Source organism: Arachis hypogaea, chromosome 10, assembly GCF_003086295.3.
Source record: "Arachis hypogaea cultivar Tifrunner chromosome 10, arahy.Tifrunner.gnm2.J5K5, whole genome shotgun sequence".
Classification (NCBI taxonomy): domain Eukaryota; kingdom Viridiplantae; phylum Streptophyta; class Magnoliopsida; order Fabales; family Fabaceae; genus Arachis; species Arachis hypogaea.
Genome location: NC_092045.1, coordinates 113474194 through 113493742, shown reverse-complemented (window position 1 = coordinate 113493742; position 19549 = coordinate 113474194). Strand labels below are relative to the sequence as shown.

General features: G+C 27.5%; 2 protein-coding genes across 4 annotated transcripts; both read right to left on the bottom strand.

Moving 5' to 3' along the window:
• Window positions 1-479: 479 nt before the first annotated feature.
• On the bottom strand, window positions 480-6696 carry LOC112716765 (lysine histidine transporter 1). The gene is made up of 7 exons (XM_025768759.3): window positions 6503-6696; window positions 3972-4129; window positions 3358-3741; window positions 2011-2510; window positions 1150-1241; window positions 990-1058; window positions 480-893 (listed from the first exon to the last, which is right to left on the bottom strand). The coding sequence occupies exons 1-7, from the start codon at window positions 6539-6541 to the stop codon at window positions 795-797; spliced, it is 1341 nt and encodes a 446-aa protein (XP_025624544.1). The 5' UTR covers window positions 6542-6696; the 3' UTR covers window positions 480-794.
• Window positions 6697-13811: 7115 nt separating this feature from the next.
• Window positions 13812-18599, bottom strand: LOC112716763 (uncharacterized). Of its 3 annotated transcripts, none has more exons than XM_025768757.3 (4): window positions 18233-18599; window positions 17067-17789; window positions 14890-15703; window positions 13812-14521 (listed from the first exon to the last, which is right to left on the bottom strand). In XM_025768757.3, exons 2-4 carry the CDS (start codon window positions 17769-17771, stop codon window positions 13980-13982), a joined length of 2061 nt encoding a protein of 686 aa, XP_025624542.1. In that variant the 5' UTR covers window positions 17772-17789; window positions 18233-18599; the 3' UTR covers window positions 13812-13979. The 3 variants fall into 3 exon arrangements, with proteins under 3 accessions (XP_025624542.1, XP_025624543.1, XP_025624541.1); XM_025768758.3 differs by having other exon boundaries at window positions 17067-17807; window positions 18233-18362; XM_025768756.3 differs by having other exon boundaries at window positions 18094-18342.
• Between the last annotated feature and the right edge of the window lie 950 nt (window positions 18600-19549).

The window sequence follows — 19549 nt, the reverse complement described above, 5'->3', positions numbered from 1 at the left end:
AGTTAACTACTAAGATTTCATTACCATCAATATTATTAGACTTTATTAATTATGTGTGAATCAATAATTTAATCTTTTGATTTCATACTATTATTACAAAATATTCTTATTTTTTATTTTCGAAATACCGTTCATTCAAAATGCATACTCTAACTTATTAAAATACACAACTAAAGTATATACAATTTCAGCTACAAAATATTATTACTATTATTACAAAATATTCTTATTGAAATAATTAACATTCAATTTTAGTTTTACTGTTCTTTTTTAATAGTTACAATTAGTTAAATTTTATTCCTAATATTACACCTATCGTCATCTTCTATCTCAACCCTTAAAAATGATTCAAGCCAAAATAAGCCTGTTTAATTTCAACTCATTAACATTAAATTGAATGAAAGTTTTTTACTTTGAGATTTAAATTTATATATTAACACATTGTACATTAGTACTTAAATTTGGATAAATTCAACTTATTTAATCGTGATAAATCAGCCCGATTATATATATAAATCTCATAAGTGAGCATCCATGTAAAAAATCATTTCCAAAAGTAACTATATGGTTTACATATAACCTTAGACTAAATATTTTAATATCTTACATTCCTCTCTAAAGTGAACAATTCATAGGAACAATTTCCTTTCCCATCTAAGAATTTTATAAGAACAATTAATACATTCCAATTTATGATCAAAAGCGATATCTTTGTGTCATTGAATCGTGTCTTGAGTTGACTTATGACTATCAACTTCAAACTATACACTAACTGACGATTGTAATAAAGGAGTTCAAGAGTAAAATTTGTAGGTCTTAGCTTTGATTATGATTGTTCTTAATCCTCCAATTGGTGATACAATCATTAACAATACGCCAAGCACAATGCAGATCTGCAATGATAAATAGAGCACATTGTTAAACAAAGGGATTAATTAATATAAATTGTGAACAAATAGTAACTTAGACAAAACCAAAATTAAACATACCCAGTTAGTCCACCAAGACAAACTATATTTCTTTGGTTTGTAGATTATAAGCCACATGATGCAAGGTAGCTGAAAAGTTTAAAGAAAAATCCATTAATCAAAATTATTATAACAACAACAATAATAATAATAATAAAATTGTTAAGTAGTCATGACTTACATAGTATGTTGTTGGAGCGAAAGCAAACCCTCCAAAAAATCCAAGGAGTCCATCAAAAAATGGAAAGGTAACTGCAATGAACATTGTGAATGCTGGAAAAAGAAAAAAGAAATGTCATTGTCTAACATATATATAAATATTCATATGTACTTTTATTGAATAATTTAGAAAATGATTTAAAGATATAATATTAAAATTTCCAAAAAAAAAACAAAAGAAAAATAGAAAAATAGAAATATACAGTGTTCATGCATATCTACATAGTTGTTTAATTTTTTAAGATAAACAATATCACAAATCACTGTATCACACATATAAAAGTAAAATGCAATTGAAATGAGATAATAGCGTGTGCAAATAAAAAAAAAAACTAAAGTTATAAATAAATTTCTAATAACTTATATTTCAGACAGATTACTTTTTAAAGAAAAAAAAAGTATTAATAAAGTCTTTTAAAATAAATATAAAAAAATTAGTTTAAATTAAAATCTTTTATCATAATCATATATAGGAACTAATTTAAAAGTAATTTGTTTTCATCCGTTATTTTAAAGAATTTTATTAGTATTTTTTTCAAACTAATATATTAAAAATATAAATTCTTAAAGATTTATTTGTCACTTCACTCGTACAAAAATTTAAATTACTTAAATTTATGGTGAAAACTCAGTGCAGTCGACTTTACATAAAGTTGATAACTGAGACTGATTTGACTAAATTTTCATCTAACGGCTCTCAACTATTAACTTCACGTGAAGACGACTGAACTTGAATTTTTACCTAAATCTTCACGTGAAGTCGACTGAACTTGAGTTTTCACCTAAATTTATTATTGTGAAGAAGAATGAAGTTATTACTTACCAACATATATATTACGTACAACAAAACGAAGCGTTGTGGTTGGTTTGAACTTGAGTATTTTGACGAGCAAAGTTTCAATCATGTCAAACACCGGCATAGCATAAACCTGATAGCTTCCAATCACATGAATAACAACAAACATGTTCGCCATTGCAATAAGCCAAGCTGGTTTCTCCAACGAGACCAGGATATCAGAGTCAACTGAATTCCCAAACATCCAATAACCAATGAAAGAAACAGGGAAGTAGCAGAGCGCCACCACTATGTAGGCCACAACCACTCCTCTCCACATTGCAATCTTCGATGGCTTCTCTGCCGTCGACGGAATTGTTGCTTGGATTTCAAGCACCACGTTGTGTCCTGCATAGGCAAATGCCACAGATCCAAGGGCATTGAAGAAATTAAATACTGTTCCTGCTGCGCTACCGGATTTGTAACCGTATTGCACGTTTTCTTGAACTCCCTTGTCCACAGAAGCCGCCCAAGCAATTGTAGAGTAACTGTAACAAAAAATTCAACCATCCTTAATATAGTAACAACAATCTCATATGTGCACCAAAAAAAATTTTGCTATCAAATTAGTCAGTTACATATTTATATATAAATATACGTATTATTTAACTTATTTTTAATATATATTTTGTATTTTATTATATTTCAGTTTTTATATTGAAGTTTAAAGTTGAGAAATACCCTTCTTGAAAACATGTTAGCTTACAAAAAAACATAATCTAAATCATATTGATTGAAATTTTTATATAAGTTAATTTTATAGTATTTATGAGTCTAAATTTTGTCTAATTTATTTTTTATGATAAATTTTAAATTTTTTAAAATAATTTATTTTTATAATTTTTAAATAAAATATTAATTTCTAATTTTTTTAATAAATTAAACATCACCTTTTAGACACTATAACAATCACTTCTTACATATATATTTCAGAACTATTCAAATTCTTTCTAAATTCACATCCTAAACAATATAAATAAAAGATATAATATATTCACAAAATATGCTATCTATCCTAATTCTTATACCTCTTAAACTATACTAATTTGAGCGATAAAATCTCTTATAAATATACTTTTACTATTATGGAGATACCAACTCAGAACAAGAAGATTCATTGCAGTCTCATGTCTTGATCCTACAAATCTATATTTTATGACTATAAAAGATAATTCTAATCTCACTTCTTAAATTTATTTTAACATAAATTTTATACCAATGATTAATTTAGTAACTGATTTTTACTCTATATATAATATAATTGATATAATAATTATAATGTAATAAGGAGGCAAGAAAAGTTGAAAAGTGATGTTATAAACGTAGTTATTATACCTTAGGGACATGACAGCGGCTGCCAAGGAAACACCAGAAAGGGAATTGAAGTTTGGGAGATGAGAGAGTACAAAGTGAACAGAGGCAAATATCATAATGAAAAATGTCAATTTGATTTTCTTGCAGCTTGGACACACAGTATCATGGAACTTCTTCAATGATGTTCCTCCTGTTACCATGTACACAATGTTCGTTGCAACTTCAACCACAAGTTGTTGAGGCACCACAATATATAACCCTAGCTTTTCACCAAATGCATGCTGACCCAGTTCATGATATCTGTCGAATCGTTTCCCCGGAACCATTTCGTGCATCTCAACCATTTGCCATAGCGTGTATAGGGTGATGATCCATGATAGGATCATTACTGCAACCCCAGGACCCCTGCATAAATATATACAAATACATAGTGACTGATTTTGATTTTAAAAAAAGTAAAAATTCAGAAACAGTCAACTTCACGTGAAGTTGATAGTTGAGAGCTGACTCAGCTATCAACCTCACGTAAAGTCCAGTCTCAACTATCAACTTCACATAAAGTCGACTGGACTTGAGTTTCCACCTTTAAAAAATCATTGGTGTAGGTGCAACAATGCAAGTTGAGATTTTTTTACCATCCAAGCTGTGACATTGCATAGGGAAGACTAAGAACACCAGCTCCAACCATGGCAGTGACATTGTGAAAAGCTGAGTACCACCATTTCGCATTCCTTTGAGATGTAATTGGAAGCCACTCATCAATTTGCCTCTCCCTCTCTGATTTTTCTACATTCTGTTTTAATTTTGTCAACAACCAACTGTAAAATTACCCTCTGATTTAAGCTAAATATATAATACAAATGATTAATTATGTTTACATATTTACTAACATAGATAGTTAGATACTATGATTTTAAAAATTGAACCAAATAATAATTTAATTAGGTTCGTTAAAAAAAATTAGTAGTTAATCAGTCTGATTCTAATAATTCTTTTGACATTATATGTAGTCTATATATTTCTAAAATATTTTTAGTACTAACAAATTATTTTTAAGATGAATATTTTAAAGAAATAAGAAAAAAATTAATCTCTTCAGAATAGTAGTGTAACAAATTCTTTATCTTTAAATAATACCTTCAGACAGTTGAAGTTGTCACCTAATAAATTATAAGATAATGTTAGGTAACTAATAACTTTCTTGAAAAACATGAACAACCACCAATTAAATCAATACACACTATACTTCTAAATTACCCACCTAAATCTTAATATTATAATAATTATCCGCACACCTCCAATATATCTATTATTTACATTGTTTAGTATTTTCATTGTTTGTCTATACTTTTCCTAAATTATATTATTATGGAATGGTCAAATGCAACAGAATTAATTGTGGATACAACACTATGTAGAAATAAGACAGAGGAGGGTCTTACCAAAATCTTGGAGTTGCAATATACAAAAAGGCTAAATTTGTTGCCATGTGAAGTGATTATTCTTTTTTTGTTATCTTCTAAGGATATGCATTTTTTTTTTAATGTTCTTAGCTCTCATTCTCAAAAGATGCCTAAATACTTATCTCACTATTTGCCTATTTGATTGGTCCACAATTTTGACTTTGACGATGCTCAGCAAACATATCAATATATGACTTTGACTAATGAAAAAGTAGTTATTTTTATCTAGAAGAGTAATAACATTAATACAACTAATGCTTTATTAGAAGCATTGGTCAACTGTTTTATTTATTTTTTTTCTTCTAAAAAGCCAGCTATAGTGAGAAGTGAGAACTGAGAAACATTAACAAAAGAAATGCTCATTTTGTTAATTATTTCTGTAAAATAATTTTAAAAGAATGATATTAATAAAATAAATAACAATTATAGTGAGAATTGAGAAATACCATATAGAGATTAATTCCTAACAACTATTAGTCAATGGAAATGTAGAAAAATAAAAAAAATCGTAACACGTACTTATTTTAATAGATAAACAACTTTTTTTTTTATTTCATATATTTCCTATCTGAGAGAAAATGAGAATATATAAGCAGGAATTTTCTGAATAGGGTTACTTGCCCGAATCTAAAATAATAAAGAATATTACCGTCCCAAAATAAATAAATAAATAAAGGAAGTGCCACAAATTGGAGATTATTGACAATTTTGTTCATTGTGGAGACAATTTTATGTTGGGCTCCACTTGCATAAGTTATCAAAGAGAGACCTTTTGGGCAACACTCTTTTATTTTTTATTATGCTACAAAAACAACTCCTCTAAGACCACAATAACTACACAATAATTATTAGAAAAACTTATGAAGATAAGTCATATTGGACGTAGTTATAAATTTGACATTCAATTCATCAATTTGGGTTGGTCGAGTGATTAGGTCACTCGTTCGCTTAAATAAGTGTCGAAAGTTTGAATCTCATTTTATTATGTAGTAACTCATTGATCAACGACAGACCTTTAAATAAAACTCAAATTCGTGATGAATTAGTTTTTAATTATTTGTAGGATTAGAAAATACCGTGAACAAACAGAGAAAAAATTGACATTCAAATTCTGATGTTATTATCTTGAAGTGGTGGTAAAATTGTATAAATGTTTAGTTGATTACAATATCATGGAAAAATTTCTCACCCTTATTAAGCATATAAGAGATATTTATATTTAAAACTTGTTGACTTTTATATAAACTCATACGTGTTATATGCATGTGTTTTTCTAGTTTGACTTGTATAACGTTTTTATATCATCTTATAGCGAGTCATATGTGTACTATTTATTCCATTTTTTTTAAGTTAAAGGAATCTTGTCATCTTAAGACACATGTACGTGTATGGTTTATTACTAGGTGACGTATGAAGAGTGTTCCTATTAGTAAATACTTCTGTATTTAATTAAAGATTATTATTATTACTATTTTACCCCCAGTGACATGTGTTCTAAGAAACTAAAATGGTGAGTAAATAGAGAAATATCAACAAAAATAAAAGGCAAAATAATGGACGAGATGAACATTATTATGGAAATTCATAATATTACTAGCTATGTATATATAGCTCATAGAATTATATATTAAATTATTAACCTAATATAAATTAAATACGCTCAAGAGCAATAATAAAAGATTATGTATATAGAAACTACTCACAGTTTTGTTATTGTGACCATTTGATGCTTCAATTTCCATAGCTGCTGGTGGTGGTGGAGAGAGAGAGAGAGAGAGAGAGCACTTCAGATAATATATATGGTGTATGTGTTCTTGTTTGCTTAGGAAAATTTGGTGTGGTGCTCTCTAAGCTTTGAAAAACTTATAATGTTTCGATATTTATAGAGATATATTATAGCATTACATGGCAGTTTCTTGATATTTATTTTTGTAAAAAAAAAAAAAAAGACTTCACAAGAAGAGAATGAAAGTCTAAAAAAGTGAGAGTTCTTAGACGTGACGTTTGTCATCTCTGAAAATCATGAATTGAAAAATAATCATGTTGATTTTTAAGAGGTCATACATTGACTTTTCAGATTTTTATTTTATTTTAGTTTATTTTATTGGTGATGTATGTTTAGTTTCTTTGTCATGACTCATGTGATACAAATTTCGTCGAAATGCAACACTATTCATTTATTTATTTTTTGCAGGGACCGTGTTTATTTAGAAAAATCAGCGTTAGATTTCAATTCACCATTGCACAAATGGTTGATTAAGGTTGGTTTACTACTCATTCATTACAAAAAGAAATAGAAGAAATTAAAAAAGGTTGGTTCATTCAGAGCAAGAGATATCATTTTTGAGTAATGTTAGGGAATTAATATTATAATGACTAATACAATTTCAATTAATATTATAGCAGTTTGTTAAACAAATAAATCTAATATAAAGTTTGTTAAAAATAATTTTTTTATTAAATTTAAATTTTAAATTTTTTTCTTTTGTTAAATAATATTATCTATGATGTTAATATATAATATTGACTCTTAAGATATTCTCTTTTTTAATATATAATATCTCCTCAATTTTTTATTTATTAGTATATTTAAATAGAAAAATACATCGGTCTCTAAATTCAAAATAAAAATATCTTTATTTTTATTTTATATCATCAAAATTTAACTAACTATGCTACCTGCATATTAAAAGAGAATTACTTATTATATAGTTAATAATATATGTTAAAACAAAAATATTATGTGTATAAAAAATAATTATAGATAAATTTATTTTTTATATATATTTTTTTAATATATATTTTATATAAATAATTAATTTAATAATTATATAATAATATTTATATATATTTATAATGATTAATTTAGTAATTATTTTGTATGCGTACTTAAATATTTTTATAAATGCTAAATTGACCGCTCAAAAAAAATTTGGAAAAATTTGATTCATAAAGAAACATAGGAGCGAAAGAAGCAGCATGTGGTGTGGAAATTGTGGTTGATTGATAAACTGAATATGCAGTTAATTGGTTGCAGTAGAGTTGACCAAAGAACCAACGAAATTGGCACATGTGTAATTACGGATACATATTACATAGTATTTTTCTTGGTCCTAGCGTAATGATCGATCTTGTGAAATTTAAATCATAGATCATAGAAGTCCCATGGGTGAGACTGAAAACAATTTCGTAAACCGAATAAACAGAATGAGACTTGTTGCAACGAAACTTATAAGAATTTTCGGTGTCTACTTCCTAATTAATGTTTTTATATGGCTTGTTAGTAAGCATTAAAGGTTGAAGCTTCCCACCCCAACATGGTAATAATAAGTTTCATCATGTCTATATATTAAATTAGGATTTATTTATCTTATGTACTAAAGACATATTTTAAAAAGATAATAATATATTTTGTAATTTTTAACATATTTAATATATTAAAAATATATAAGAATTTTTTTTTCAATAATTTTTAATAATATTGTTACGGTCTTATATAAATAAACAGAGTCTTACTACGGAGCCAATGACTTATTTGTACAATATGTACAATAGGCTATATATATGAGTTATCTTGACCTTTCGGATTTAGAACTCTGATACCATGTCATGATACCAATCATCCCAGAAGCTTACGGTTGATGGGAAAAGGTAACACTAATGGTTATATCTATAATAGTAGTCCCTGAACTTCTATTGTAGGCATTGTACAAATATTCCATTACCTCCATATACTTTCCCAAATATCCTACTTTATTCTTAACATATATTGTTAAAATGAGTTTAGAAAAAATATATATTATTATTTATTAAAACAAAAATATTTTAGATACTTTTATATAGTTAAAAGAAGACATTAAAAACAGTCAAAAAATTATTTTATATTTTAATAACAATAAAATATTAAAAATATATTATAATTTATCTAAAAAAATACTTTATATTCTATATATATGCCATGCTCTCATATCTTATAAGATTTTAAAATTTGTATATCTACGTATCCCGTACCGTATCGTATTGTATCATATCCTGTGCCCGTGCATCATAAATTTTTACAAGTTGTCTTTTCGACTAGATCATCACTAATGAGCATGGAAGCACGAACACTTAGCAAAGTTGTCGTGTCCGCGTTTCGGACACATTTTTGAACACGATACTCACCGACACTCGTTCGACACGCGTGTCTGCTATATCCAATCGTGTCTTAATAAAAAAATAATTTTTTTTCTCCAAACACGCTTGAACACACCTAAATATCATCACGTGTCAATGTGTCTAGTCTTATATATTCTTAACATATATTTTTAAAATAAATTTAGATATAGTATATATTATTATTTATTAAAATAAAAATATTTTAAATACTTAATATAATTAAAATAAGATATTAAAAATAATTAAAAATTTTAATTTATATTTTAATATCAATAAAATATTAAAATATCATTGCAATTTTTTTAAAAATTACTTTATATTTTATATGTATGCATATTTCTGTATCATGTAAGATTTTAAAATTCGCATGTCAACGTGTTCTATGTCGTATAGTGTTCTATATCCATATCAGTTTCAGAAATTGGACTCCTATCATCTCTTGAGCTTGAAACCATTACTCTTAATCAGAATAAATATATTTCTTTTTATAGTAGTTTTAAAATGTGCTATTAAATTATATGTTAACAAGACCCATTAAATTATTATGGATTTTGTCAATAAAAAACCTTGGAAATACTATCATAAAAGTGTAATTAACAATACATGAAAAATCTTTTATATATATATATATATATATATATATATATATATTTAAAATGATTTAATTTTGGAATGACATGTATAGATTTATATTTTTTTTAATACACAAAGTCATAGGATCTAGTAGATTGTAATGATTTTAACCAATAATTAATCAATTATAAATATTAATTTGTCTTTAATAAATAAATTTTATTGATTTATGTGTATAAATTTTGATAAATATGAATGTAAATTATGTTGATTCATATGTATAATTTTTGATAAATATAAGTACAAATTATATATTTTATATATATAATCTGTAAATATAAATATAAATTATTGCTGACCAAATATTAACTTAAAATAATAATATTTACTAATTATATAACATTGTTAGTTTTAATATATTATGATTTATGAATATTTATCTTTTAATTTAGATTATATTGGATATTATTATAATTTTTTTGAAAATTGTTTTTGTAAACTTTTGTTCTTTTCGTTCCAAGGATATTGACATATTGTGAAGATTCACCTCTTTCGTGATAAATAATGAAACCTACAATCGAATTAAATTATTATAACAATATTATTTTTTAAGAATTTGATTTTGATATATTATCAGTATAAAATAATTTTACACGTACATTAAATTACATAACGTCCTGTTAATAAAAATAATTATTTTTATATTAACCGTCATCTAAAAGAACGAATATAATTAGATAATTTTATAAAATATTTTATACTATCAATATATTAAAATTAAACTCATATTTTAAAAAATCACAAAAAAATCATCTTTTAAGCTAAAAAATTTTGAATTTGGCTATGATTAGAATAAAAAATGATAATTAAAAGTAAAAAAATAGATCACTAAGTGGTAATTCAACTAAAGGGCGAGAAAAAAGTGGTAATTCAAAAAGAGAAAATTTTCATATACAATTGCATCATCACGATGTTAATTAATTATTAGAATCAAGCCCGAAAAATATTTTAAGGGACAAGATCGACAGATATAATCCTCGTTTGCATGTATCAAAATTCAAAAGCGTGCGTGTCATATGAATACAAGATAGGATATTATATTGCTGCGGCTCAATAAAAGAATACAAAAATATTTGCTAACCAAAAAAAATTAACCAAAAATATTTAAATCTTATTTTATTTAATATTTATTAATTATCACGATAATTAATAAGACAAATTTTTATTATTTTTTTCCATAATATTACCGAAAAAATAATAATAAAAACATATTATCATTTCATAGAATATTGCCTTGGTCAATTAACAAGCATAATTTTCAACTAATTCAAAACACCATAGCCACAAGTTCTATCTGTTCACACACGCTCAAAAGGTCCATGCTTTCACTAAAATTCCGTCCAATCCAACAGAAACATGTGATATATTTTATGTTATATATTTAATTTGCTAACATAAAAATATAGTGAATTTTAATTTTGTTCACTTCAAAATACTTAATTTAGGTACTATGGTCTAAGTTCTCTTAAAATGTTTGATTTTTAGGAATTAGTTGGAGCTATGGAAGATAATATACTTATAGCATCTCCAATAATCTGAGTCATCTAAAACTTTTTAGCTAAACTTTTTTTTTTACAGGAGAAAAAATAGATATACTAAGGTTTATTGTATGCCATGTGATCTGTTGGTTATAATTTGACCGACATAAAATTATAAATCAAAATTTGTTTAAAATTAAATAAATACATGCTACATCAAAAATACATGTTTTGTTCTTTTAACAGATTTATTCTATAAAGTCAAACATCATTAAAAAGCAGTTACCATATAAATAGGTTAACATCTTCAATAGTTGATCACCAATACTAGGTTCACTGAATAATTGTTTATAGCACAACAATTCTATAAATATTAAATACAAAATATTAACCACACAAAGAGGCAAGTTATTCACTCTGAATAATATCTGTATCATCTTATACTCTATTCCCTCCAAAGGGAAACAAGTTCAAACGCTAAATAGAACGAGCTATATCGGCTACCCACACATAAACACCATCAATAGCAGGTGATTTGGTTTTGCATACGAGAAAGTAAGTTTAATTTTCTTGGAAATTAAAAGTCGTATAATCAGTGGCGGAGCTTGAAACGAAATTTTGGGGGGCAGATAGAAGATAATTGTCAAGATGCTTTTGATATGAATCTCATTTAAGATAAACTCGTCTAACATCATCTCTCTGATTTGGGTAATATTGCCAAATTTAAAACCATTTTTCAGGGTATCGTTCTAAAGAATTAAGGTCAAACTCATCAGATGTAACTCTTTAAACTTTTGAAGGTTGTATCTTACTTTCTTCGTGATTCATTAAAGTAGAAGAACTATCTACAAATGTTGATATTATAAAAGTTATATGTTTTCCTTTTTGAATATTAGCCTTCCTCTTAAAAAATGCATCATCAACTCTTTGATTTTTTATGACTATTTTATATAAAAATTTGAATATATATCCAGTAAAATATGTAAAAAAAAATTAGAAGGACAAATATTAAAATTTATAATATTTATTGAATTTTTTTATCAATTTATACACATACAATAATATCAATACTTATTGAATATTCTAATATTTTTTATCATATAAAAAATTAAATTAAATAAACGGTAAAATATAAAATAATATTAAATTACATAAATAAAAAATACCTAATTTTTTATATTTGAACTCAAAGGTAAAGGGAGTGTTGCTTATTGAATAGAGAGTTGCGAAATGCGAATATACTCAATTCATTCCAAATCCAATATATTTTGAATGTTTAAAACTAAAAATTATTATGCAATCAAAGTAAGAGATGAAGATTAAACTTTGGTATTTTAAGTCATAATAAAATATTTGAGCCAACTGAACTATTTTTTATTTTTTAAAAAAGTATTACTAATTTTTTTAATAAAAGTTTGGGGGGTCATGGCCACCCCTTGTCTGAACTAAGCTCCACCACAGCGTATAATGAATTTTCAGTTCTTAGCTTGTGGGCGTTCAAAACATCAAAATAATTAAAGTACGAGACCGATATATAATGATGTATAATTCCTCATTGATAAAAGGTATCACTATCAAGTGTCTCAAGTAACCCAAACATTTTGCTGTGTTTACATTGTTGAACATTCTTTAATTTGCACATTTTTAATAATTTCTTCCTACTCAAGTACGTATTATATTTAATTTTATGGTGTTATACACAGACTTATTATAATAATTTCTTAATAATTCAATGCATGTGAGCAAAAATAATTCTTTTTTATATTAACTGTGTGAGTAACTATTTTAAAAAATTGACTTAGAAAATTGTGTGAAACGTTTTATAATATGAGTGCACCAAAATTATTAGTATTATTTCAATGGTTTAAGCGTACTTATTATCACATCTAAAAATAAGGATAAATTAGATGTACGTGTATATATCAATACAAGATATAAAATTTATTTGGGTGTTATTAAATTATTAAAAAAATATTTTTTTAATAAAATTATTTTTTAATGTATTTAAAAAAATAATAAAAATAAAAATACAAGAAAAATGAAATATTTTTTAAAAAAATTATAATTTATAATTTTTAAAAGATTTTTTTATTTTAAAAAATATTTTTAATATTATAAATAAATAAAAAGTAATTTTATATTATTGTATCCGAATATAATTGTGAGATAAAAACATATTTTTATATGAAATATCCAAAAATAAAATTACTTTTATCTTTTTAAAACATTTTTTAAAAGAATTAGTCAGAGACAAAATATAGCAATAATCTTAGTCAGCAAACAACTGGAGTTCCATTTGTCAATAAACAACCACGCTTACAATTCTATAATGTCAATACTGATGAACAAGTCAACCAAGGTGTTTTAATATGTGCTTCAATGTGATTTGATTTTAACTTCTTGTGAGTGTTGTATCTTTTTCCTTTTATATTTGATAAGTTGTGTTACAAAACCGTTTATAATAATATACTCTTCCTCAGTCATATTTAGACAAAAAAAAAGTACAGTTCTCAGTGGTGGAACAAAGAACGAAATTAAATAGTTCTAGGAACCAGATTAATAAACTGTTTGTGAAAAAATAAAATTGGATTGGAGAAACAATAAAAATTAAAGTAAAAGTAAGAAGATAAAACTTAGAAGAACAATTTTCTTCTTCTTCCATGTAATTTTCAGAGAGAAAAGCTTATGATACATCAAGCATGCAAAAACTAATTCTAAAATTAAGTGTCAAAACTATAACAAATTAAGCACACAAATTCTATTATAATATCAGAAGAGTAAACTAAAAGTTGTAATGCATGAAATCGTAACACGATGTTACAAGTTCATTATTATACAAAACTAATAACATTTAAGTAATTAGTTGTAAGAATAGATACAATTTAGTCAAATTAAGCTCCAATTTAATTAATTAAGCCACAGCAATGGCATGATCCTTGTAACTAGTTTGGCTCTCTTGCCTCCTATGACTTGGGTTCTTCATGACATTAAGGCCAGGTGCACCAAAACATACCCTTAACTTCTTACTAACTGAAGTACTTCTCTTACTCAAATGTGGTGATTCATCATCACAAGAAGGCCCAGCAATGTAAACACCCTTCTGTTTGTCCATTGATCTCGGCGAAGAAATCGTCGAGGACTTGGAAAACGAGCTAGACCTTGATCTCCCTGAGACCTTAACCTGTGGCATTGATTGCATTACTCCATGGACTAGTCCTGAGGCAAATCTCTTCTTTGCATTGGGACTTGACTGGTGACTCCTCACTGAGAGTGTTCTTTTGTTGTTAGGAAGTGATGTTGGCTTTGTTGAAGGGAATCTTTTCCTCAATGGTGTTGGAGCTTCTTCAATGGCAGTGTTATTACTACTATTATTATTATTGTTGTTGTTATTCCATTTCTTACATGATGAGTCCACTGAACCCTCATCTATAGACTTCTTCATTCCTTCACCTTCTGTGTTAGTTGTTCAACAAATGCAATAAGAATAAGAGAAATTCTTAGTGTCTCCAATGAATTTATGACACGTGTACTCAAGTGATATAAACTAAAAACTCAGATGAAGTCGACTTCATGTGATGTTGATATTTGAGAACCGTTAGATGAAAATTTAGTCAAATCAGTTAAATCATCTAACAGTTCTTAAGTATCAACTTCACGTGAAGTTGACTGCACCTGAATTTCCACCTTGCTATAAATATTCACTAATTTAACTATCATATAGCAATTTTTAACTATCAATTTTATATGAAAATAATTGTTCGCGAGGGTTTGACAGCAGAATTTGATGTATAAATTTGAAGTATTTTTACATGATAGCTTACCTTTCTTGTCTTTCACCCTTGGCCACTGAAGGACCCTTTTCAACCTTGATGCAGCATAGTTTACAGAGCTAGGCCTTTTGCTCACGGAAGATACTCGATTCGCGGCGGTGAAGTCATCCGTAATGTGCTCCGACGAAGAAGAACTCCTTCCTCCACTTCCCTGATCAGGACAAGCATAGTCTAAGTTACTCTCAATGCCAGTGTAGAGGAATATTTCAGTGTCGGAGACTCGAAACGACACGCCGGGGCTGGTTCCAATGCTCTGCTTCCTCAAGTGTGAAGCTATGGCCTTTCTTGAATTGTGACCTTGACAACCAAACATTCCCCCAGCTGAGATCAATTTCTTGATGAGAATATCTGAGGATGAAGAATTTGGTTGTTGTCTAAGGTAATCAAGTGGAGTCATGGCATGAACATCAGAGATATTCACATTTATTAATGGAGCAGTCATTAGGAGTTGAACAAGATCAGTGTGAATGTTTCCAATTATGGCCATGTGAAGTGCTGTTCTTCCATCATTATTCTTCACATTTATGATTTCCTCCACATGGAAACTCTTACCGCTCAGTAACTTTCTTAGAAGCTCAACCTGTCTGTCCAATCTCCGGAAGCCGGGTGTCTGGAAGCCGGACACGGCCTTATGGAGAAAAGTTTCGCCGGCGTTGTTCGTTTGAGAGATCAACGCCGGAGATGCAGAGACAAGAGCCTCGGCCGCGGCTAATTGGCCCCTTGAAGCAGCCACATGGAGAGCAGTGTTGCCTTGGTGATCTATGGAGTTGGTCATGGCAAAGGATGATATAAGATACTTAACTACCTGCAAGGGTGCCAACAATTTCAGATATACTGTCAAAACCAACACAACAACCATAAGAATTTCTAATTGAAAAAGTATAGATACACAACAACATTATTGAATTGAACAATGTGAATAATGTGCTTAAAAATATAAATTAATCTTAAATTTAATTAGTAATATGAGTAATTAATATCTAATAATAACTAAATTTAAAGCTTGTTATTTATGTTATTTAAAAAAGTCTGGTTTCATACAATTTTGCAAGTGTTACATGCAAACATTTTAATTTGTGTTTGATAAATAAAAAAATTTATGTGCTTGTGCTTTTAAAAGCACTTAAAGAGGAATATTTTAAAGTTATTTATCAAAATTAAAAAATCTAATATAATTTTATACATTAATTCATTCTAAATTTAATCTTTATATTTATGTCTATTATAATATTTTTAAATTTTAAAAGTTATTATATCAAATGCACTTGTTATTTGTATTTATTAAAAATTATTTTTAGTTTGATTTACTAAACATAAATATTACAAATTTTAAAAAATAAAAGTTTTACCAAACTAAAAACGTCGTTTGAAAAATTTCAAAAGTTATTCTTTTGAGACTTTTAACTTATAAAAGCTCACATTAATATTATTTGGTATAAATTTCTAAATATATTTTTAACTTCTCAAAAATTGTTTAAAATTTTTTAAAGAAGCCAACATTTTTAAAAATTATTTTATTACTCCTATTTATTAAAATAACTTTAAAATAAATATTTTTATAATAAAAATTCAAATATACAATAATATATTTATAAACCGCTTTTAATATAAATTGTTATATTTTTAATTTTTTTTAAAAAACTTAATTAAATTATTTACCGTTTACCCAAATTGAGCCTAGATCTAAACCTGGGTTTGGTAAAGCTTTTTCAGGAGGTGCTTGTGCTTTTAAAAAGCACAAACACGTCATTTTGTGTTTGGTAAATTAAAAAGTTCAAGTGCTTGTGCTTGCGGCTTTTAAAAGTTAGGGGTGCTTTTGAAAGCACATAGGAGGGAGCTTTTCAAAGTTGGCTTGTACTTTTCAAAATTTAAAAGTCTAATATAACCTCATATGTTAACTAATTTTCAAATTTAATGTTTGCATTTATGTCTATTATAGTATTTTTAAATTTTAAAAGCTATTTTACCAAACACAATTGATGTTGCTTATGTTTATTAAAAGTTGTTTTTGATTTGATTTACCAAACATAAATGCTACGACTTTTAAAAAGTCATCTTTTAAAAGTTAATTTTTATAAGCTACTTTTAAAAAATAAAAGCTTTACCAAACTAAGCCTAAGTCTCCTTGAGTAATGATGAAATTATTGAGAAAATGAAGAGAGCATTACCTCAACCTGGCCTCTGGCTGCAGCTGCATGCAAGAGAGTTGAGCCCTGAGAATCTCTATAAGCCAAAATATCAGTACAATTTGCAAGAAGGTCCTCCAAGATCTTGATATTACCACCTCTAGCAGCAGCATGAAGAGCTCTATTCGTCATTTCCCACTTATAAACAGCAGGAATCTCCCCAATATGCTCCTCCATACCCCCTTTGCCGGTAACAAACCTCGGCGAAACCGCGAAATCAAACAGCACCCTAAACACCTCACACTTCTTGCTCCTCGCAGCCGCATACAGTATATCAGTCACACCGTACTCTCCTTCGCCGAAAACCAGCAGAGGATTCCTCTCAAGAAGCATTTCTACAAAACACAAGTCCCCGGCCGACGCCGCCGTGTACATCAGCCATCCGCCGTACCCGCCGCGGATCAACGACTCCCTCCCCTTCTTCGATTCGCTTTCTAGAAGAAGCTTTTGCGCAACTTGGCACCGTAACTTGGCTACGTAGCTGAATTGTTCTTCGTCGTCCCAAACCACTTCTAGTCGCCGGATTCGCCGCAGGGAGGTTAGTTTGAAGAGGTGGTTGCTGTCGATTCGGAGCAGCTCACGGACCAAATCGTAGTGGCCGTTGGCCGCCGCCCAATCGATTGGCGACGCAAACCACCATTGGTCCCCTGTGCTCTCCCATCGAAGAGGAAAATCTGTATGATGCATTTCGCAACCACACTATCACTGCGAAAAAGAAGAATCCTGTTATGAAGACAATATACAGATGAGAGACTAATCTTACGCGGATCTAAACTATATTTAAATTTTTTTTTTTGTATATATACAAGGCAGAATTCAAATCCCGAAACACGAGTGGCTAATACTTAAAATAATCACATTAATTAGTACTAATTGAAAAAATATTGTATGAATCTTTCAGGAGCAGAACATAGACAGAGAATAATAATTAGAAAGATCGATGTGCATGATCGGTATGGGTGTGATCACATGATTAATAGAAAGCAAATAGTATGAGAATGGAAACAACCATGATTGTTATCACAAAGCTAAAACCAAGAAAGGTAACCAAACAGAAAAGGTTTAAAGAAAAGAAGAATATGGTTTATATATATAAAGTGATCATAATCCCAAGAGAATTTGGAGAAGATAAAGGAAAAAACACACACCATGAAAAGGGGATATTCCCGGAAAATTTGCTTAGCTTTGGAATCTCTTTGAAAAAGTGAAGTCCTTAAGATGATAATAATTAATAATGGTTTTGTGTAGTAAAAACCAGGGTAGGTTGCAAAGGACACAACATGATAATGAAAAAAGGTTGGTTATAAAGATGGTAGAAGTAGGAGGTTGAACCACTGCTAAAGGCCTAGTAGTAGCTAGTACTCTTTCAAAATATTTTTACCATGGGTATTATTTAGTGTCTAATTTTTATCTAATTTATATTTTATAATAAATTTTAAATATTTTTTGATAAATTAGATGTTACTTTTTAGATACCACAGCAATCACTAATATTTTTTCTCAACATCCAAACATGGTACTTTAAAAATGGACCAAGAAGATAATACTTTTGAACACTCTTCAAGTGAAATCCTATCCATAATGCATGGTCTTCAGGTCTTGTGTGTGTCTACATATATAAAATAAAATGATTAATTACTAAAATAAAAATTTAAATTTTATGTATTGAGAGTGTAAAATTTTTTTGCATAAGCAACTCATGGTATACTGTTATTTATGTAAAAATAATTAATTTTTAAATTCACTACTTAAAAAATCACTTAAACGCATAAATATATATAAGAAATCAATTATCACTTTATTTTTATATTATACTTATTTTGAATATGAATATAAAAATAAATCTAGTTTGATTAACTTATTTATAAAATTTTAATACATTTTTATAAAATTTAATTATAAATGTAAATATATAAATATGTAATTATTTAATATATTTTAATATGTTCTAGTAAAATATACCCTTTTTCTTCTTCTAAAATTTCTGCATGTGATGTCAGAAAATTTGAAACGTTTTATTTCAATTTATTAAGTAATTAGTTTACTCAGTTAAATACTTGTTTGTTAAGTTAAATATTAACTAGATAAATCATGTCTCTTACTAATGTTTAATTAAATAAAATAATAATAATATAAAGTTGTGAATCACATCTTTTAAAAATTTTTAAGAGCAAAATAAAAATAAAAAAATTATTAGAGAATAATATTCTTTTTTTTTCTTATATTTATCCTATATTTGAGTTGAATTTGCCAACCTTTTAGTAGACCTCTTAATGTTTTTAAAAAAATATATATATAATAAAATCTATTTTAAAATCTTCAAAAGTAAAGTCTATTTATCATAGATGTTCTACTAATTATGAATGCCAAACCGAAGCAGGTGCTTTTGCTTTACACTTCAAGAGACAGAGCTCGTGACACCATCAAATGTCGTGTGCTGCTTGTAATTGAATATATGTGACTAT

What these genes read in the sequence shown, in the direction of transcription:
- LOC112716765 (XM_025768759.3), bottom strand. Translation starts at nt 6,541, where the DNA reads ATGGAAATTGAAGCATCAAATGGTCACAATAACAAAACT. An exon ending in GCAATGTCACAGCTTGGATG is followed by an intron (nt 3,742 to 3,971) that starts GTAAAAAAATCT and finishes ATATTTATGCAG; the next exon opens with GGGTCCTGGGGTTGCAGTAA. An exon ending in TGTCTTGGTGGACTAACTGG is followed by an intron (nt 894 to 989) that starts GTATGTTTAATT and finishes TTATCATTGCAG; the next exon opens with ATCTGCATTGTGCTTGGCGT.
- LOC112716763 (XM_025768757.3), bottom strand. Translation starts at nt 17,771, where the DNA reads ATGCATCATACAGATTTTCCTCTTCGATGGGAGAGCACAGGGGACCAA. An exon ending in CAGCCAGAGGCCAGGTTGAG is followed by an intron (nt 15,704 to 17,066) that starts GTAATGCTCTCT and finishes GCACCCTTGCAG; the next exon opens with GTAGTTAAGTATCTTATATC. An exon ending in AAGGGTGAAAGACAAGAAAG is followed by an intron (nt 14,522 to 14,889) that starts GTAAGCTATCAT and finishes CAACTAACACAG; the next exon opens with AAGGTGAAGGAATGAAGAAG.